General features: G+C 41.6%; 3 protein-coding genes across 7 annotated transcripts in view; 2 read left to right on the plus strand and 1 right to left on the minus strand.

Moving 5' to 3' along the window:
• CUL1 (cullin 1) overlaps window positions 1–7,870 on the plus strand; it is a 97,326-nt gene extending 89,456 nt beyond the window's left edge. For both annotated transcript variants that reach the window (XM_032782094.2, XM_032782095.2), the window contains exons 20-22: window positions 4,073–4,178; window positions 6,488–6,601; window positions 7,243–7,870. In XM_032782094.2, the coding sequence (XP_032637985.1) occupies window positions 4,073–4,178; window positions 6,488–6,601; window positions 7,243–7,323 (301 nt within the window). In that variant the 3' untranslated portion in view covers window positions 7,324–7,870. The remainder of the gene's footprint in view (window positions 1–4,072; window positions 4,179–6,487; window positions 6,602–7,242) is intronic.
• The window catches only part of CNTNAP2 (contactin associated protein 2), a 2,322,964-nt gene that overhangs the window by 1,910,344 nt on the left and 390,950 nt on the right, over window positions 1–21,670 (plus strand). The window lies entirely within an intron of this gene.
• EZH2 (enhancer of zeste 2 polycomb repressive complex 2 subunit) overlaps window positions 11,852–21,670 on the minus strand; it is an 86,850-nt gene continuing 77,031 nt past the window's right edge. For 3 of the 4 annotated variants that reach the window (XM_032782097.2, XM_032782096.2, XM_032782098.2), the window contains 7 exons: window positions 20,108–20,233; window positions 18,463–18,641; window positions 17,345–17,440; window positions 14,972–15,053; window positions 13,972–14,052; window positions 13,727–13,811; window positions 11,852–12,166 (listed from right to left, as the gene is read on the minus strand). In XM_032782097.2, the coding sequence (XP_032637988.1) occupies window positions 12,106–12,166; window positions 13,727–13,811; window positions 13,972–14,052; window positions 14,972–15,053; window positions 17,345–17,440; window positions 18,463–18,641; window positions 20,108–20,233 (710 nt within the window). In that variant the 3' untranslated portion in view covers window positions 11,852–12,105. Of the gene's footprint in view, window positions 12,167–13,726; window positions 13,812–13,971; window positions 14,053–14,971; window positions 15,054–15,663; window positions 15,844–17,344; window positions 17,441–18,462; window positions 18,642–20,107; window positions 20,234–21,670 lie in introns of those variants that run through there. The other variant, XM_075062603.1, reaches the window with a different exon arrangement.

Consider the following 21,670-nt stretch of genomic DNA (forward strand, 5'->3'; position numbering starts at 1 on the left):
TGCGGCACTTGTCCGTGAGATGGGATTCACCCAAACACTTGAGACAGGAGTTGTGAGGGTCTCCTGTGGGCATCGGCCTATGACATGACAGGCTGAGCACGGTTTGAAACCTGGTGAACTGGGCATGGGCCCCGGTACCGGGTGAGGGGAAGGGGCTAACCCCCGATCCCTCTTAACTATATACAATAACAACTACAGAACTAATAACTAAACACTTAACTATACTTATAGGAAATCGAACTATATACACAATACAATCGAAACGAGCGAATCGCTAGGGAGGTGGAGGTCAGCTAAGCTGCGCTCCACTGTTCCAACGACCAGCACGGGCGGTAAGAAGGAACTGAGGAGCGGAGGGGCCGGCAGGGGTATATATCCAGCACCATAGTGGCGCCACTCCAGGGGGCGCCTTGCCAGCCCACCGAGTGTTGCTAGGGAAGAAAACTCCGACGAACATGCACACAGTGCATGCACACCTAACTGGAATGGATATGAGCAAGCACTCAAAGAAGAAACTAAGATTCTCTTTGCAGTGTCTTTCTGTTAGCTCTTGTTGTTTCAGTGCTGTTTTTATAGCTATATGTCTCAAACTACTTACAGCACAGTAGTGCTGTGTGCTTAGCTGAGGGTAGGCCTAATCTCAGGTATGAATTTCATACTGATGATGATGGTTTATTTAAAAAACCTTTTAGTGTAGCGCATGTAACTTTATCCACTTTCTATTAAATAAACAACCTTTTGTGTGAAATGAATTAACTGAAATGAATTTAAATTTTTCTTTAGAAATCCTCCCTTGTATTTAATATTTTTCCTTTCTCAGCTAGAGGGCTGTTCCAAACGAACTAGAGGGCTGAGTATTCTCTCTTACAAGAATTCATAAACATTATATTATTTGGTGTTGGCAACATTGATATTATTGTTATGCTTTGTCTAGAAGTAACCTCATATTTACATGTAATTGTAGCCATATCAGATTTACAAATTCTATAGTCTAGTGTTCTGAAATAATGCTACTTATTTTAAATGTGGAATGGTAATAACTAGCCATGTGATCAGCAGGTAACATGGTCATCCTTGTTCAGTGTTCTTTAACACTGGGTGTATTTCCATCTGTTTTGCTTTATTTAATATAATGTTCGCTATCTTTTTTATATTCTCCTTTACATATTAACCACTTCTTTTGTTTGAATTTTGAAACAGTTAAATTGGTAAAATTCTGTTTTCAACAGTGCAGTGGATTCACAGGGATGTTTATAAATACGGCTTATTTGAAAAATATCAAACTGCAGTATTGTTTTTTTGGGGTCGGGATTTATACCGATCTTCATAAAATATACAAATGTGTAATTGCAACAATATCTGTACTTGAAACAAATTAACATTATTATGAGGGAAAAAATCCAAAATTAATTCTCTCCTCACTAGGATCAGAATGTAGTAACTTACCGACTTTTCTCCTAAATGTTCAGTATCAGAGGGGTAGCCGTGTTAGTCTGGATCTGTAAAAGCAGCAGAGAACCCTGTGGCACCTTATAGACTAAGTCATGCATGCATCTGACAAAGTGGGTATTCACCCACGAAAGCTCATGCTCCAAAACGTCTGTTAGTCTATAAGGTGCCACAGGATTCTCTGCTGCTCCTAAATCTTGTAATTCCCTGTTGTCCCATGTGTATGCTCATAGAATTGGAGTGCAGCATCAATTGCATTTCTCTCTCACTAGAGGCAACACTCCAAATGAGGCCAAAAGTCTGTGGGATAACTAATTGCAGTTGATCTGGTAAATAAACAGTAATCAAAACTGTTCACAGCTTGTTCTTGAGGAAGATTAAGTGGTAAATTTTCAAAGTTCTGCTTTTAAAAGTAACTTACATGCCTCATTTTCAATGAGACTTAGAATACCCAAGTGACTCTTGAAAATAGGGTTTTGGCTCTTTTGAAAATGTTATTCTCGGTTCTCAGAACAAATCTTAAGCTTTGTATGTTTTATCTTTAGGCAAATTTAATACGAATAGAAGTTTTGTTTTGAGTTTTTATTGTTAAAGTTTTTAATGTGTAAATTTTCCTGCAGTATCAAACTCTCTCTCATATGCATTGTGCTAGTAGTTGGTGAGGACCAGAAAGTGAAACTGGCATATAGAGTTGTACTGTTTAAGGCCCTGATCTGTATGGATGGACCCATAATGACTTCAGTAGGGTTTCACATGGGTGCCAGGATCTACACATGAGTATGCAATTGCAGTTTTGGGTCCCATGCTAAGTAAATAGTGAACAAATACGAATGGTAAAAATAAATGAACTTTAGAATTGAGTAATGCAGATAAATCTTTTTTCTCCCCTAGATATAAAACACGGTTACTCACCTTTGTAACTGTTGTTCTTCGAGATGTGTTGCTCATATCCATTCCAGTTAGGTGTATGCGCCGCGCATGCATGTTCGTCGGAAGACTTTTACCCTAGCAACTCCAGCGGGTCGGCAGGTTGCCCCCTAGAGTGGCACCGCCATAGCGGGTAATATATACCCCTGCCGGCCCGCCCGCTCCTCAGTTCCTTCTTGCCGGCTACTCCGACAGTGGGGAAGGAGGGCGGGTGTGGAATGGAAATGAGCAACACATCTCGAAGAACAACAGTTACAAAGGTAAGTAACCGTGTTTTCTTCTTCGAGTGATTGCTCATATCCATTCCAGTTAGGTGATTCCCAAGCCTTATGTAGGCGGTGGGGTCGGAGTGAAAAATGGCAGAATGTAAAACTGCGGAGCCAAAGGCTGCAGTATCTCTTGACTGTTGAACCAGAGCATAATGCGAAGCAAGGGTATGGACCGAGGACCATCGGACTGTCACACCACGTGTTGTGCCTGCATCCGACGTAAACGAGCCTCTGGCTGCGTGCAGTTGGCACAGAACAGCAGGAGCAGGAGCTCAATCACAGCGCGTGCCAGGAGCTGTCGGGCACTGGCAGGAGGAGTCGTGGCTTTCTCAACCCCAGAGAGAGGGAGCGTGCCAAGTCGACGCTGGTGCCGTAACGGCCGGTGCCGGCGGGTCCAGTGCCGAGGACGCTTCTGTCCACCGAGTAGCCAGGCGCTCGTGCAGAAGGGGAAGGGAAAGAAAGTGCCGCTCAATTTTGTTTCGGCTTAAACGCCTTGCAAATGGGGCACTTAGCTGTGAAATACAATCCCCCAAGGAACCGTAAACAGGAGTCCGTGTGATCTCCTGTCAGCAACGGCCGGAGGCTGGCCAAGCGCGGACTAAGAACGGTGAGCCGCATGGGCTCCGGCACGCCGTTGCGGGCAGGGCTACTCCCCAACCCGCTAACTATGGTTAAACTAACTATGCAGCAAATAAAAAACGCATAAGTATAGATAAATATATATAAAAAAAAGGATATATCTAAATACACAATAACTACGAGTAGCTAGGGAAGCGGAGGTCAGCTAAGCTGCGCTCCACTGTTCCAACGACCGACACGGGCGGTAAGAAGGAACTGAGGAGCGGGCGGGCCGGCAGGGGTTTATATTACCCGCTATGGCGGCACCACTCTAGGGGGCGACCTGCCGGCCAGCTGGAGTTGCTAGGGTAAAAGTCTTCCGACGAATGTGCACGCGCGGTGCGTACACCTAACTGGAATGGATATGAGCAATCACTCGAAGAAGAAGTTCCTTTTAAGTTTCAAAGTTTGTACTCCATTGGCAGTCAAATGCACAAGTAGTTTTTATTTACCTTTTGTGATCAAAATTCCTGTGTTTCAAGCATTATATTTTGTTATCTTAGTTATTTTTAAAACAAAACCATAATTTGAGATCTATTTTGGTTTTCTACTTAAAAGAAGACTCAAAACTTAATCTAAATGTTCAGGTTCTCCCAATTTAAGTGTGTGCTTTTGTACCAGGATTTGTCCAAATGTGGGACTATTCGCATGTTGCTAAATAAGAAAAGCTGTGTTGGGAGCAAATGGGAGGAATTTGTTCTTTTTGTAGAACTGGAAATGGACGGGGCAATCAGATATTCCTAACTTTCCACTCAAATTTTCTTTTTGAAATAAGGCTAATTATTTACTTAACTTCCCTTTCCTGGCAGCAAAAAATTGAGGGTAAACATCAATGTGCCAATGAAGACTGAGCAGAAGCAGGAGCAGGAAACTACACACAAAAATATAGAGGAAGACAGGAAACTACTGATTCAGGTGGGTTAGATAGTAGTGAGATGAGATCAACCATGTGCCATTGTAGGCAATCTGCGACTGCTAGTACCAAATATCCCCAACTGCCGGAGATAGGACACTAAATGGCTCTGGGTTACAGCAGTGAATTCTTTGCAGGTGTCTGGCTGGTGGGTCTTGCCCACATACTCAGGACCTAATTGATCGCCATATTTGGGCTCAGGAAGGAGTTTTCCCCCAGGTCATATTGGCAGAGACCTCGGGTGGGGGTTTGTCTTCCTCTGCAGCGTGGAGCATGAGTCAGTTGCTGGTTTAACTAGACAAAATGGTGGATTCTTTTAACATGAAGTCTTTAAATCATGATTTGAGGACTTCAGTAACTCAGCCAGAGGTTATGGTCCATTATAGGAGTGGGTGGGTGGGTCAGGTCCTGTGGCCTGCGGTATGCAGGAGGTCAGACTAAATGATCACAGTGGTACTATCTGGCCTTAGTCTATGAGTCTGAATATACTTCAGCCCATGAACTAAATCTCAAACTCTTCAATACTTTTCATGAAAATATTACAGAATCTTGCTTTTCTAGATTTATTCCTAAAAGAACACAATAATGTGATATTCCTGGGTGAAACAAACTTGAAACAAAAGACACATAACAAGATTTTCAAATATATAGCTTTTATGAATAGAACACGTTAGGGGGCTGGCTTTTCGTTGTTGCTGACTTTGAACAGTATAGTAAGGAGTGTTTAGGTTCCGGGGATTCATACATTGATTTTGTTGGACATCTAGATGAGATGTAAACTTCAGAATGTTGTTCAGATTTAGATGATCACAGTGGAGTTGGCTTGTATTGTACCAACTGTCACTCCAAATCCACCAGCAGAGGAAAAAGTTGTGTTGGCACTAAGTACGAGCCTCATTTTGAAGTGAAATAGATTAATTCAATAGGCTGCTTGTCTGACAGTATTCTGGCTAATGTTGCCATTGATGTCCATTACTAATCCTGGCCTTATGCAAAGCTATTTGTAATCATGTAGATTCTTACGTGCCTAAGAACAGGCTTATGGTGAATGTTGACTGTTTTAATCAGAGGCTCTGAAAGTTCTCAGTAAGAACTCTATGTGTATGCATTGCCTCTCGTTGCACCACTGGTCAATGCTTTCGTCCTCATTTTCGTTAGCAGATACCAGCCACTGGTAGAGGCATGATAAAGCTCTGAAGACAGTGTTTCCCAAACAGCGAGTCACAGGAAGTTTCTAAATGAGTTGTGAGCCTGGTGCAGAAGAGAGGCCCTCAAGGGGGAGTGTGTGTTGGAAAGTGAGCCTACTGCTCAGTAGTGACTCTTGTCCTGTAGGACTGGGCCCAGCTCCAGGTGTTGCCATCTGGTAAAATGCTACTCTCCCTAATTTGGCTCAGCCACCCCTCTATTATGACAGAGGAGAGGCTAGGCCAAACCTGAGCAGCTCTGTGACCCCATATGCTACGTTGCAGTCCTATGGTTGCCAACTATCTAATCGCACAAACCAAAACACCATTGCCCTGCCCCTCCCTCCCTGTCACTTGCTCTCTCCCACTCTTACTCACTTTCACCGGGCTGAGGGGTTTGGAGTGTGGGAGGGGGTTCCAGGCCGAGCCTGGGGCAGGGGGTTGGGGTTGGGCTCTGGGAGGGAGTTTGGGGTGCATGGGGCAACGCTTGCCTTGGGCAGCTCCTGGAAGTGATCAACACACACGTCTAACAGCGGCTACTAGGTGGGGAGGGCAGGGATCTCCATGCGCTGCCTCTGCCCGCAGGCACTGCTCCCACGGTTCCCATCTGCACTTGTGTGCGGAACCAGCCAGCCCCCCCCCCCCCCCCCCGGGTCACAGATACGTGCTGTCCGCTTCTGAGAGCGGTGCAGTGCTAGAGTAGGCAGGGAGCCGTAGCCCTGCTGTGCCTCTGGACTTTTAGCACCTAAAATCTCCCGGTTTGGCGTCAGTAGCCTCTGGGACATCGGGTCTGATTCCAGGAGACTCTCGGCTAAACTGGGAAGGTTGGTAACCCTATGCAATCCCCATAGGGAGGAGCTGCTACTGTGCTGCACTGAGAGAAGGTCACGGTTGCAGTGGAGAGTGCTGCTGTGAGTGGTTGGTTGGTGTCCTTGAGGAGGATGGTGACAATGGCCTATGATTTTGCTCCCACCCTCCCCCAACAAATTTGGACCCTGGAGGGGTCTCAGAAGGAGACAAAATGGAGTTGCTGAGTTGTCTTAGTGAAAAGTTTGGGAACCACTAGCTTGATCCAGAATGGTAAATTGTATCTTGCTAAGAAGGTCTGTTTCTACTTTGCTATGTAGGCTGCTATTGTGAGAATTATGAAAATGAGAAAGGTTCTAAAACACCAGCAGTTGCTTGGAGAAGTTCTAACCCAGCTGTCCTCGAGATTCAAACCGCGAGTTCCAGTAATTAAGGTACGTCATAACAGCAATAATGGATCTTAATTGTTTTAAACAAGCGTCTGTTAATGGACTGATTTTAGAAAGATTAAAGAATAAGTTATTGAGCTATTAAACTTTTAAGTAGGAAACATTTAATTATTCTCTTATAGCTTCTCCAAGTATATTGGTATGGTGAGGCTAAATAATAAGAGTTCATCATGTGCCAATAAGCATACTGGAGTGTGAATTGTAAAATAATAATTTATCATACAGTTGTCAGACTAAAGGAACCAGATACATCTTACTTTAATTATTTTATTGCTCACTTACAGAATAATAAATGTTTGTTAGTCTCCCAGGGAACTGACTGTCTCAAGTCACCTTTATTCCATTGAATGATGTTTGTGAGTGGCCTCTTCTAGGCATGGTCAAAACTGTAGAGTAAATTGCCGTAGTTTAAATGGCCCATTATTTATGCCATTTCCCTGCTAAATAGTTTTAATGCTAGTATTCAGGAGAAGTCTGTATTCAGCATGGTACTTCACAGCCCAAACTGTTAAAAGCTTATAGTAATCAACAACAATTTTCTTGCTTTTAAAATATCTGTTGCAAAGTGCCTGCCTGGGGTTTGTTTTATGAAACGCACTCCCTGCCTTTCCACATCTCCCCTACAGAAATGCATTGACATTCTGATTGAGAAGGAGTACTTGGAGCGTGTGGATGGTGAGAAGGACACCTACAGTTACTTGGCTTAGCATTTTTATTAGCAGTTGTCTGACTGTGTGAGACGCTCAGCAAATAGTTATGTGATGGAAAGAATGAAAACAACTGAACTTCATAGCGGCCAGTCTGCTGCCGTTTGGACCTCCCTTTTTAATAACTGAGACCAGGACTCCCATCAGCCAGTCTCAGATTTACATCGGAACTGCTCAGGATTGATACATTTCAAGTATGTAAATATGGACACCAATGCCATTTAACCTAATTTAAGAACAGAGAGGAATCAAACCCTTCTCCACTGAGGGTTGCATGCTACTGCATTTAAATCAATACATTGGCTATATGATAAAATAGCTGCCCCCACAGGCGGCACTTAGAAATGTCGGCAGCACTTTGAGAGCGAGTCTGAATGGACCTATGTGTAATCTGCTATGAAAAACCATTTGTATAGTGTGTTTCATTTTTTAATGTGATAAAATAAAAAAAATTAAAAGATTTCTGTACAAGTTGCATTTGGTTTTATTGTTTTAAGTTTCACTACTTTCTAAATGTAAATAAAAGGTACAATGATTATGAAAGCTACAGTAACTTGTTAGTTTTGCTTTCTTTCCTTTCCCTGTGATTCAAGCCAAATGCATCATTGGATTGAAAAATCATTCTGTAGTTGTGGCTTTTGGGGGGAGAAGTGTGCACTGAATTTAAGATAAATACCAGATATTTGGAAGATGTGCAACAATCTTTTGGCATTTGAGTTTGACTTTCTCAAAATGGATACAACAGAAACTAAACTCATCTACTTATGCTGTCAGGTAATATTTTTGGCCAAGATTAATCATGTCACTTTTATGAATAGGGTAGTAATACATTTTGGATGCACATTCCCACAGATAAAATTATTATTAAATTAGGTATTTAATGGGAATAAATGCTAAATGTTACCAACACGCATCCCCAGATTCAAAACTAAAGCAAAATCTTTTTTCATCTTGGAATAAGAGGACTCTAGCTCTAACATCTACAGCATTGTTTCTTTAAACTTACGTAATCTCCTGGCTGTGGAAGCCTGATTAAAATGCAATACAGCCAAAACCTTGTTTTCTAATGGTGGGAGTTCTGTACTCACTATCTCTACAAATGGAAAATAAATTCTTGCTCTTAGTATGTGTTTCCAAGTCCTCATTGTGAGCAGAAGCTGCATCTTGATTTTTTGGGTGCACCTTCTGCACTCGGCAATGCAGAGACACCATAGCGTTTTCTTAGCAATACCCATTGCTTCACAGCGCTTATTGGAAGCGAAGAAAGGTGACTAACAAAGATGTGTCAGGAGATTGTCTTGACAACTCTGCATCTCCTAGATTTGAAGCATTTAGAGGGGATAAAACTGTTCTGGTTTTTGCTTTCTTGAAAGCACTGCTGCTTTGCCCTAGTGAAGGCTTAACAAATGTGCCAGACACAGAAGAAAAAGTGGCAAAAATGACTATACCTTACTGAATTGTGCAGAGCTGTTACAAGTGAGCTAAAACTGTCTTGTATCACAACCATCTCTGTCTAAGATGTGCACATGCTGCTGCTACTACACCTATGTCAACACTTCAGTCTGCCCTTACAGTAAAACAAACCCTGGTGTGAAGGTGGTGAATGCCATTTGTAGTTGAGGAATGTTCTCTGGTTATTTTTTTTGCCAGATTTAAAGTGTTGCATTTTTGATGTACTGACTTGTTTGTAAGCCATGGAGTGGAAGTATGTGGTGGTTGTTTTGGGTTAGGCTCATTCAAAAATGTTTCTGGAGAACAGTCAGCACTTTAGTCCTTCTTCCAATGGAAAACTAGAAATAGAGGGGGGAGAAAATGGTTACAATGCCAGAAATAACAGGAGTACTTGTGGCATGTTAGAGACTAACAAATTTATTTCAGCATGAGCTTTTGTGAGCTACAGCTCACTTCTTCAGATGCACAGAATGGAAAAGTATGCATACCAACAGGAAGAGTCTAATCAATTGAGATGAGCTGTTGTCAGCAGGAGAAGAAAAAAACTTTTGAGGTGATAATTAAGATGACCCATAGGTGTGAGGAGAACTTAACAGATTCAGTTAGTGTAATGACCCAACCATTCCCACTCTCTGTTTAGGCCTGAGTTAATTGTGTCTAATTTGCCTATTAATTCGAGTTCAGCAGTCTCTCTTTGGAGTCTGTTTTTGAAGGTTTTTTGTTGCAAAATTGCCACCTTCAAGTCTGTCACTGAGTGGTTAGAGAGGTTGAAGTGTTCTCCCACTGGTTTAAGTTCCTGATGTCATGTGTCCATTTATTCTTTGGCCAAACCAGACAGTCTCTTTGCAAATGTACATGGCAGAGGGGCATTGCTGGCACATATCACATTGGTAGATGTGCAGGTGAATGAGCCTGTGGTTGCTGTGAACACTCTTTGAAAACTCAGCATACAGGGCAAAGTGGCTTAGTTCAAAGTGTAATTGTTCTGCTATGGCTTACCAAGCTCCTTGTTCAAACTGCAGTCTGTGTAGATCAACTGTGTTATGATACACTGGTCATGTAGTTTTCACACAAGGGTAGACAAAGGGATGGGAGTGCTCTGGACCAACAAATGGAAGCAGAAGAAAAAATCTGGTTAAAGTTGAGCTAGCAGATGGGTTCTCCATAGGCCATTTCAGAAAGTGGCTATAAATCCAAGTTAACAGATCAGCAATTATCCATTTCAGCTAAACCTCCCAAAGTAACAGGTATATGGAGTCTTCAGTATAGACTGGATGTAGGCTTGCAGGCAGAGTCTTTTTTCAATATCAATGAACTGCTGGAGCTTTTGAAAAAAATGTCCCAAGATGGTGGAGGTTGTTCCAGCGGTCAGCCAGAGACCCATGGAAGTTAACATTAGACAACTTGTAGTTGTGAGTACGGTGGGGTAGTGCTGCCATTGCAGCACTTGCCTTCTAAGAAGCTAATGGCACCTGTTTGGGAACACCCCAGTGGTGGCTAGCTGGCTGAGAGGTTTATAGGGCAGATGTTGCAGGGGTGTGTGATCAGGGTTACTAATACACAAAAGATCACTGTGAAATATAAAGTGGGGTTGGAGAACTGTACTCCCATCTGGCATATGACTAATACCCAGTGTGTAACTTCTTGCAGTAAAATTCATATACTGAGCCCGTCTACTCTCTGAAAGTTTATCCTTGCCCTTGTCTGCACTTTTGAGTGATACAGCTCTGGCAGCTGTTGTGCACCAAAAGCAGACAACTAATGCCAAAGGTTGGTATCATAGTTGCCAACTTTTCCATGGTAAATTAGCTTGATGGATTTTTAGTTTAGCGTGAGTCAGGGTGCTTATCCCATTTCAAAACAGTCCCTAAGAACCCCAACACACTGCTTAGATCCCTCAGGGTACAGCTCAAGACTGTGGTAGGCCTGCTGTGCACCCCAGGAGCCAGTTAAAAAAAAAAAAGCTACAAGCCCAATTTGTGTTTTCCCACAGGGTTGGCAATAGCAGCTCTTGCAACTGGAGAAAGGACAGAATGAAACACAATATACTGATAGTTTGTTTTGACTTTCCTTTAAGGTTTCATTTTGAACCTTATTGATCTTGTCAGTAACTTCCTACAAATTTCAATATATTTAGATATAATCTAACCAGCATTTTCCAGTGGAAAACTGTTCCCTTGCAAAGTGATGGCTCTGCAGTAGTAAGTCAGCCAGGATCAGGTAGGACTATTATAAAAAAACAAGCCAATCCAATTCAGACTTGCAGGTAGTAGGATGCTGAGGCCAATGGGCTCTAGTGTACAATAAATGGGTTCTCATGCCCCTGGGGATACATCAACTCATCTAGATATGTGCCTAGTTTTACAACCGGCTACATAAAAAGCACTAGTGAAGTCAATAGAAACAAGGACTTGTACTTCCACTTTAGTGTATAGTATATAAACAATTGATTTTTTTATAATTAATGAGAAAGTAAGAAATGTTTTAATAATAGCCTACTAAGACTTGTATTGTGATTTTGTGAGCAAGTAGTTTAAGTGAGGTATAGCTTGGGGGTATGCAAGATAAATCAGCCTCCTGAAAGGGGTACAGTAGTCTGGAAAAGTTGAGAGCTACTGCCCTGAAGCACTAGGTCAGAGTGAAGGACACTGTGCCATACTTTTCTCTTTGGCAGTGAATTAAGGCAATAACTAAAGTAGCCTTAATTCAGGCTTAACAGCCTCCACAGAGGTGCATTTAAAGAGTATTACTTAAACTATACCTTTATTTAACATGGACTAACTTAGCTGAATGTCACTCGGCAATTAAGTTGCCCCCACATACAGTTTGGAGAAAGGGTCTATGCCTGCTCCACTAGAAAGATGACTAACTTGGCCTTAAATCCCCCTGCTTTGTTTTTGCATTAACCCTGTTTTCCTGTGGTTCCCGCTCAGTTACTGGTGTGAAAGTCCAACACAGAAGGTAAAAGCAGCAACAAGTGATTAAGTGCACTGTGTACCCTCACGTGATTTACTTTATATACCAAAGTTATTTAAACTGCCTAGAACCACCATTATAGCTAAAATACACTCAGAAATGAAGAAGTTCAAGTATCCTTTATTCAAGGTTGAAAAATGTACCACACCGCATTATTGCAAAAGTTCATTGGTACAAAACACTTTGCAGCTGGTTAGAAGGCAATAAAAAGTTGATTTTGAAATTGACTATAAATTACTGTTACAGTACTTTGCAAATTCAGAATTTCAAATTGCATCATTTTTCTAAAATTGCCCACAGTACTAGAAAATTCCTGGAGATAAGGCAGCTGTTCAAAAGTAGAGGTAGCTGATATCAAGGGATTTCCATTTCTCTTTCAATGCCTACATATTTCAGTGCATCAGCCTGGCTGTATCTGAGGGGGGAAAGAGACATACAACTTTATTATTCTTGTATTTGATATGTATCATGCTGAGCATCATCAGTAACTTTAAGGTGCTGAACCTCTCTTTATGGGAACTAAATGCCTCTTGATCACATAAATGCAAGGGCACAAAAGCAACAGAATTGTGAATTTTAAGTTGCTGCTCTAGAAGAAAACATAGAAACAACCTTGGTGGTGGTAGTAGAGTGCAGTAGCATTGTGAGAGCCCAATTCATGTTACATGTTAAAACAGACTTTGGGGTAGTATGCAGCGGCTTGGGGAATTTCATTTAACTGAAAGATAATGCTTATTTTGGAGGTTTGTGGGGTTTTTTTGTTTTTTTTTTTTATACTTATTTTGAGGGGTTGAGGAGGAACAATAATACCACAGTTTGCTTTGTGATGCTGACAGTTCAGGTTGATATTGAAAGCTCTAAACAGTTATCTTGAAATCAAACAAGTTCTCAAGCAGCACTTTTCTGCCTTCGCCTATCTGTGAATTTTGACTGACGGAAATGTTTTTTCACCAGTTTGTGTACGTACAGCGAAATGACATTTACTGAAATTTGCCAATAAAAATCAGCCCCTTCCAAGGCTAAGTAAAAATTGATCAAGAATAAATTAAATGGTTCCTAACCATCAGGAGTGAAACAGCCTTGCACTAATTTGACAACTATATGAAACAGGACAGAGGGTGGGTTGCCTGTCATAGCAGGGGACTGAACTTGATGACCCAGGAAGTTTGTTCCAGTTTTGTGTTCCCATGAATGGCAATCACAGTGGGCCAGATTTTTAAAGCTACTCAAGCTACTTTAAGTCACTTTTGGATACAGCACTTGGCTGTTGAAATCACTTTAGTTAGGCTTTGCAACACTGGGCCAGATTTTTAAAGATAGGCATTGCTCTGTTTGTTTAGTGTGCAGTCAGTCAGCACTAGACAATGAATGGAGCAGCTGTTTGCTCGGTGTGTGTGTTTACAACAGGAGACTTGAGTCTAATCTATACTAGAAAAGCACCAATGGCACAAATGTTGTATTTTGCTTGGGGGGAGGGGGGAGGAGGTGGAATCAATCACAAGCCGTTATGCCAATATATCTCTATCACCTCTGACAGATTTTACTGTGTAGATCTGGTCTTTTGTAATTGGCAAACTTGGACATGTTGTTTGGAGGAAAAAATACATAAAGTTTAGATAGTTGTCCCATCCTTGTCTCTTCCATACATAGGGGGCTAGTCCTTCCTATAAAGCCTGGGCTTCAAGGGTGCAAGGTTCTGACTAGCTGCTTTAATTAGACTGTGCCTGAGTTTCAGAGCCAGAAGTGTCCCAAGTGCATTGCTGTCTCTTTCACCAGCAAAATCCCAGTACTGAGAGATGAAGACAACTGCTGGCATAAGCAATCTGCTGAGACCCGAAGATGGAGTTCAGTAAAAGGGGAGGTATCTAAATACATTATCAATTCTCAGATATTAAAGATTCAATGAGACAAAAAAAAAAAAATCAGGCTTGGCTCCAGTGGCCCTAGAATGAAGATCTTGCTACAATCTACCAACCTGTAGTCAAAAAACAGTTCTTCACCAGTCTGAATGGCTCTCTTAGCAAATATACCTATTCTGTGATCTCCATTAACCATCATAACTGTTTAAAAAAAGAGAGAAAGTATACGGTCAGGGTCTGTCTTGGCTCATATTTGCATGATTTACACATTCTGCCACCACAAACATGTATTCAACATTCTACAATAATGATGTTTCATGTATTGTTAGACTAACCCTAGATCAATTTTTTCTGGTATTACCTTTTGCATAGCAGTTGGGATTTACTGAATGGTTTGCAAATCGGATTTTGTTACCCTTGCGTGTTGCATCAACAACAAAATCTAGAAGAGAATGTAAGCAGTTAGAACAGGTTTCCTCTAAAGAGCTTTCTAAGGACGTCTGAGAAAATGCTGTACAGCGCACAGCCTATTTTATGCACCTGCCAGGTTATAACTTTAGTGTGTTCAGCTTCACGTCATTTTGAAAAACCTTCTCTGATGTTAAATTTTCTTCAGAAAGGCTAACAAGTCGCCATATTAAAATATCATGGCACCGTAGTTAAACAACATTCTAAACTTCCTAGAACTGATGTTTCCACCTGCTGAGAATCTTTACACATTCCACCTCCCTCCGTCTCCTGCCCAGATGATGTTTCTAAATTAGATGGATCTCTTCTTTCTTTCCAGGTCTACAAGCTCTTTAAAACATGCTGACCTCTATATAAAAAAGTTCCCTTTATGAATTTTTTGCAGCACTTAGGGACTTAGGCAATGCAACAGTGAGCATTGTGACACCGAGCTTTTAAGCACCACATTGTCCTGTAGAAGCCCCAGCCATGAGGTAGGCACCCAGGGCATAGGGAGAGTTAAGTTCCTAGCTGATTTTTCAGAAGCCAGCAAGCTGAGCAGGGAGGGGCCTAAGCTAGGCAATAGGAAATGCTAAGGAAAGAGAAGGGGCTTAAGCCCCATCTATCAAAGGTTTTTAGGCACCTGATTCTTGGACAGACCCTTCCACAAAGGACAGCTACAGAGGACTCTACATGCACATGAGGCCCCGCAGGTGAGATAAGCAGGAATCACCTACTCTGAGAATCCTACCCAGCCATAGAAGTGAACATGGGCACTCAGCAGTGGCAGAACTTAGGTAGTTTTGTTCATGGCACCTGTACAAATTTAGGTGCCTGTGGGTTAGGTGGCAGCTAAATTGAGGTTTTGAAAATCTTAGCTGTGTCAATTAGAATGGATAGCTAGACATACATACCATTATTCAGATTGAATAGAAAGCTGCACATGTACTTGTCATATACCTTCCCTCTTCTGTCTGCCTCATCCTGAGAAATAATCTGCAAGAAATATTCCATATTGAAAAAGGCCACTTATTTTTCAGCTGGTAATGGAAATAGCTTACAGCCTCAAGCATGCTCCACATCTAAAGCCCATTGTAACTGGAATCCTAACTTTTCCCAATCTGGAATGAAATTTATACAGCAAGTGGAATTAAGACAGGGGAAACTAACACTACAGCTAAGGCTGACAAGTGGTCTTTCTTAGACTATGCTGTTCTGTGGGTGGATGCAAAGACCATGACTGCAAGACTAATAAAAGTCTACAGCTGTCATCTTGAAGACATTTCCAATTCAGCCATACAAAGTTACATTAACTAGGGCTCTCTTATTTAGTAGCCCAAAACAGCACCATCAGTTCAGCCTAGAAGGAAGACATTTTATAATTCTGTTTCTCTAAAGATATATAAATTTAAATTAAAAAAAAAAAATCAAAACCCAATTTTATTTTAAAAGTTTTTTCAATTCAACCCCTTTAAAATTAATTTTGAAAAATAGACAATTTATGTTAAAGCTTAAGCTTATAATCATTTACATTAAATACATAAAATAATATTAAGCAGTACATGTTTGCTGCCACATTTTAAGAAAGGTGAAACTACTGAACTGGTAGAAGTCACTGGCTAAGCATCTGGAACCAATATGTTGAAATGCCAAACCAGCTTTTAACATCAATAGCCTCTTCTACAGGTTCAGAGAAAGTATTTTCTTTGATTCAGTTTATTCAACTAGTTCAGTTCTAGTTCATTCACAGTTGAAAAAGCAGGAAAGCTTGTTTTCCTCTTCCAATCTATGAATAAAAACTAGGTGTGAGAGGATGAGATCTACTAGTTCTGAAATCTTAAAGGTCATGGCTACCAGAAGCAATCAGTACAATTCACTAACAGATAATTACTTCCTTTATTAAATCAGTTTTAACTACAAAATATGTTTTGATAAACTTTTTTTCCTCTTACATATCTAGCACACTTAAGGTAGTTTTATTTAATTGTGAAAAAATTAAAGCTGTTTTTATGCATTTTCAATCAAATCTGAAAATAGAGCTTGATACAAAAGTTAATTATCTAGTTAAGAAGAAATGCATCTTCATTTTCTAAAAAACAAAACATTAAAAATCTAAATGTAAGTTAAGCTACATAACTGCTTAAATAAGTATGTACAGCAATAGTGTATTCTCCTGGTTAGCAAAAAGAAGCACCAAATTTAGTGTAGAGACTACTTAGTCGCAAATCAACATGTTTAATAGTTACCGACCAATGAGGATCAACCTTTCGCTTGGAAAATAACTATTATACAAATGGACAACATGATTTAATCATACTATGACTGAAAATGACAATTTAAGTTGCTTTCATTTAAATCAATTCACTCTGTACAGGACACTCACTTCTGGGCCTCAGCTCTCCCTTTCTCACAGCCTGATATCTACATTTGAGGCAGGCGAGAGGGCAGTCTTGCCTACTGAATCTTAGCAGCATCTTATGCTGGCAGTCAAATGATTTTGCAAGAAACTCTAGATTTGCTTTAACTGGGACTGCTCTTTAGATCAGTGTTTCTCAAACTTTGGGTCGGGAATGTTCCAACGGGGCTGGCCTGGGGCCCAAGCCCGAGGCTACAGGTCCCCTGCCAGGGGCTGAAGCCCTTGGGCTTTGGTCCCCCTGCTCACAGTGGTGGGGATCTGGCGGGCTTAGGTTTCGGGTCCCCCATCCGGGGGTCATGTAGTAAATTTTGTTGTCAGAAGCGGGGCACAGTGCAATAAAGTTTGAGGAAACCCTGCTTTAGATTCATCCTCTCTTTCAGCCTCATCCTCACAGGCACCCAAAAGTCATGAAAAATCTTGCCAGTGGAAAAATGACAGTATCAACCGTGGCTTCAGCTATGCATAGTAGATGCTAGGGAAGCTTTTATTCTCTTGGAAATGCTAAGACCTTGAAACCTGCTATGAATTATTGTATAACATTCCTTTATTCCACAAAAAGGTACTAAATCTACAAACAAGCTAGTTCCCAAGCCTGGAGACATTATTTAACCAATTTTGCTTTATAATTAGTCAAGGTCACAAACTGATACATCACTGAAGAAAGTGACCTTGAATATTTTAGTGAGACATCTATGTATAAAAAACAAATGTCTTACTCTTTTGCCAACGTACAGCTGTAATGATTAAAACATACATTTGAAGCAGTGGTTTTCAACCCATGGTCCTTGGACTATTTCTAAGATTTCCTAAGAGGTCTGCAAATGTAAAAAGGCTGAAAACTACTGACTTGAAAGGTACTATCTTTCCTTACCTCACCACAGTACTCAGAGATGAATTCATTCTTCTGTACAGGATCTTTGATGAAAATTCCCCAGCCTGCCACATCTGAAGGTGCTAACAGCAGATGCTAGAGAAGGGAAGAAATAAGAAATGTATCATCTGACTCAGGGGCGGCTCTAGGGATTTTGCCGCCTCAAGCACGGCAGGCTGGCTGCCTCCGGCGGTTTGCCTGCGGAGGGTCCGCTGGTCCCACGGCTTTGGCAGACCCTCTGCAGGCACGCCTGCGACCAGAAAACCCTCCGCAGGCAAGTCACTGAGGGCAGCCTGCCTGCCGCCCTCGCGGCGCCGGCAAGAGTGCCCCCCGCGGCTTGCCGCCTCAAGCACTTGCTTGGCATGCTGGGGCCTGGAGTCTCCCCTGATCTGACTTGGTTTTTCTGCAATGTTCATCTTAAATGATCAACATACATAATCACTAACATTTGGGGAGGGGGAGGGGGAAGGAAGGTGCACATAAAAAAAGACAGATACAGTGCTAATGAAAAAAACATTCCAGGGTAGAAGTGGCCACAGGATAGAAACTGGTTACAAATCCAAGTAACAAGACACATGCAAAACTATCTGTCTGTACTAAAGGCCTCCAGATCAGAGTATTTAAAAAAAAAAAAAAAAAAGGGAAAATTAAGAGATCTTTAAGACTGCAAAAGTCTGCTTATACAACTGCAATATTTACCACTTTAATATTAATCTGATTATGGAAACCATGAACCAGTGCTTTAAAAATGCATTTTTTTTCAGTCTACAAAAGGTGATGCTCAGCTTAAGTTTACATATTTTGCACACAAGTTAGTACTGAAGAAAACAGTAGATGTTCCATTCCATAGTGGCACAAGTTGCATAAGGAGCTGTACAAAGAGGACTAAAGTAGCACATAACTCAGAATGGCAAAGTAGGTGGAAACTATTTTCCCTTTGAGGCTAGTCTCTCTCTTTTTCTTGGCCACAAAAACCACAGCAGAGTCCAAACTCCAGTGCACTGGGGATTTTTTGGCATGAAAACAATATTAGGCACCTCCCCTCATTGTTCACATGATGTAAAAAGGCAAAAACAGTGGAGATGGGAAGACGTGTGTAGAAAGGTAAGCATATACACCTTTTTGGATCCCCTCTGAATGCTGCAGTTCTTGCAAGATACATTTTTGCTGTCCCAGTGATCAGCTGCTCCACATGTCAAACAGAGGTCTGGATCACATTCACGTACAGCCAGATAGCATGGACACTGCTTAGTGTTGCACTGTGCTTTGCAGCGGCATCCAGGAAACCTGTTTTGGCCTTTAAAGAAAAATAGACAAGTAAATATAAAAAAAGAATCACAGTTCAGGTCCTAAAGTTTAGCAAAAATACATTGATTCCTTGCTCCGGATGTTTCAGTTCCCCAATACTTAAGGTTAATACAAAGTGAACGGAGTCAGGCAGGGTGACTATGCAGCCTGCAGCTGTGAGCCTCCCAGCCAGGTTGACAGACTCAGGCTAGTGCTCTAAAAATAGCTATGTAGGCAGCACTTTGACATTGCAGCTTGAGCTCTGAAGCCTAGGGAGGGGGGTGGGCTTCACAGCCTGAGCTCCAGCCTAAGCTGCAACCTCCAAGTATATCTGTAGAGCTATTTTCGGAGCACTAGCCTGAGCCAGTTGACCTACGCCAGGGAAGCTCACTACCATAGGCTGAGTAGACATACTAAGGGTGTTTTCTCTGCAGTCTTCTACTGAATGAAGCGGTGCTCGCCCTATGCACTAGTTTTGAGACTCTCCCTTTAAACAGAGGGATGGTAAGTTTCTTTACACAGGCTTTATATTCAAGAATAACCAACTCACTGCTCCTTAATGCCCCCGTCCTGCATTCATTTAAACACGTTTCACTATAAGCATATAGTCTCATTAAAATCTGCAAATTAAGTATAAGCAGCAAAGAGTCCTGTGGCACCTTATAGACTAACAGACATATTGAAGCATGAGCTTCCGTGGGTGAATACCCAGTTCGTCGGATGCATGCTCCAATACGTCTGTTAGTCTACAAGGTAACACAGGACTCTGCTGCTTCTACAGATCCAGACTAACACGACTACCCCTCTGACACTTGACACCTTAAGTAAGTATTTCAAAGCCATTTAGATGTTGCTGTGCTTGGCATTGTTAATGTTTAACTTAGAGATTTTTGTATCTTTACAAATTCTGAAAAGAACCAGGAAGCCAGGGTACGGTTGTGTGTATGCCCTTGTTTCTTACCTTAGAAATATCAGTAAGGAAAAGTGTGATTTTTTCTGGTTTTGCTGGAGGACCACTTGGAGGCAGAAGATTTATTTTGAGCTTTCAACTCCCTACTTGAATGGGTGAGGGCGCTGAATTTATAATAAAGACTCTATTCAAAGTGTAATTAGCCATTAAAGTTAAACAGAAGTTAAGAAAACCAAAGAGATGTAAACAGATTAAAAAGCACTTTCACTCCTTACTTGTAATGTCGTCATTTATGGTTCTGATCACCTAGATATAACCTGAAATAATGCCTTTTTTTTTCTTTCTTTTTTTTCTTTTTTTTAAGAGGAGGGCACACAAGAGAAAGAAAAAACCTCTCTTAAAAGTGGCCTGGAAAGTTTTCAATGTCAAAAAAGAGCAAAAAATGGCAAAAGCTCATTTTTTTGCCCTTTGTAGGCCTTTTATTTAATATCAGCAAATTTGTGTCTACAAATGACACTAGTCTACAAAAAGACACTCAATTGCAGATGCCTTCCAAAATTACTTACATTCTGAGCTGCACTGACAAAACTTCTCACAAAAGTTCTGAGCAATTACACAAGGACATGAGCTGTCACAAGGCTGACGAGGATGATCACATGGCTGGTAGTTGTAAACATGATTAGATGACCCATCTGAATAAAAATAGTAATAATTTGAAAAGATTAAGAATGAGAGAACTTTAAATTTGTTTAACCAAAAATTTCAAATGGGAAGTCCCGTCTTAAAATTCACTTAAACAAAAGAGGCCTATCAAACCTACTCTTCTCAAAGTATTAATAATAGAAAAGTACACGAAACAAAAATTGTGGCATTAACAAGATGTATGTTAACTTAATTACTGAGTTGCTTGCTTGCTGTTGCACCTCACCCCTCATATTACTAATCTGTAGTGTATTTAGAACCTAAGAGCTCGTCTACAGTGGGAATTGAGGAGCAGAACTATAGCTGTATAATTACTGGCATAGGCACTGACTGCATGGACATTCCAGGGCTGGAACAACCGCAGGGAAAAAAAAAAAACAAAAAACTTAGCAGGTGCTTAGCACCCACCAGCAGCCAAGCTCCTCTTCCTTCCTCAACTCCTGCCCACCTGTGGCCCCCCACCGATCAACTCCTCCCCCACCCACCCACGGATGCCTTGGAACAGTTGTTCAGCAGCATGCAGTAGGAGTTGGGAGAGGGAGGAGCAGGGACAGGGCACACTCATGGGCAGAAAGAGCTGAGTAGGGGGTGAAGAGGTGGGGTCTGAGGTGGAGATGGGGTTGAGTGCCCCTATGGAAAATTAGAAGCCAGCACCTGTGAACACTATAGCTCTGTATGTGAACAATCTAGACCAGTGGTAGGCAACCTGCGGGCCACATGCAGCCCATCAGGGTAATCTGCTGGCGGGCCACCAGACAGTTTGTTTACATTTGCACAGCCGCCCACAGCTCCCAGTGGCCACAGTTCACTGTTCCCGGCCAATGGGAGCTGCGGGAAGTGGCGCGGGCCACAGGGATGTGCTGGCTGCTGCTTCCTGCAGCTCCCATTGGCTGGGAACGGCAAACTGTGGCCACTGAGAGCTGCGGGCAGCCATGCAAATGGAAGCAAACTGTTGGGCAGCCTGCTAGCGGGTTACCCTGATGGGCTGCATGTGGCCCGCAGGCTACCCCCCCGTGATCTAAGCTAATGTCATTTTTAGTCCACAAGAGGAATTATACTGCTTAGCAATACCCATACAATTATACCGCTATATTTCTCCTGGTCAATTTCCCTGTGATAAGTCCTAGGCTCTTGAAGGCAGGAATCGTGTCTTTCACTTTATCTGTAGAGCAGCTAATAAACTTTGGGTGCTATATATATTATCTGCCTTCAATCCACTAGCACTTATGCTGGTTTAGGTGTATTTGTATAATGTTATATCTGTTTCAGTTAACAACCAAGAAGCGCAAAATAAATAAATAAATAAATCCACCGCTGAACAGAAGATTATTCTTTAATCAAAGTCTCTCCCATCCCCACAAATTTGTAGAGCATCTTACAAAATAAAAAATAGAAAACCCACACAAATGCAGCTTATCACAATAAGA

This window comes from Chelonoidis abingdonii, chromosome 2 (assembly GCF_003597395.2).
Source record: "Chelonoidis abingdonii isolate Lonesome George chromosome 2, CheloAbing_2.0, whole genome shotgun sequence".
NCBI classification, from domain to species: Eukaryota; Metazoa; Chordata; order Testudines; family Testudinidae; genus Chelonoidis; species Chelonoidis abingdonii.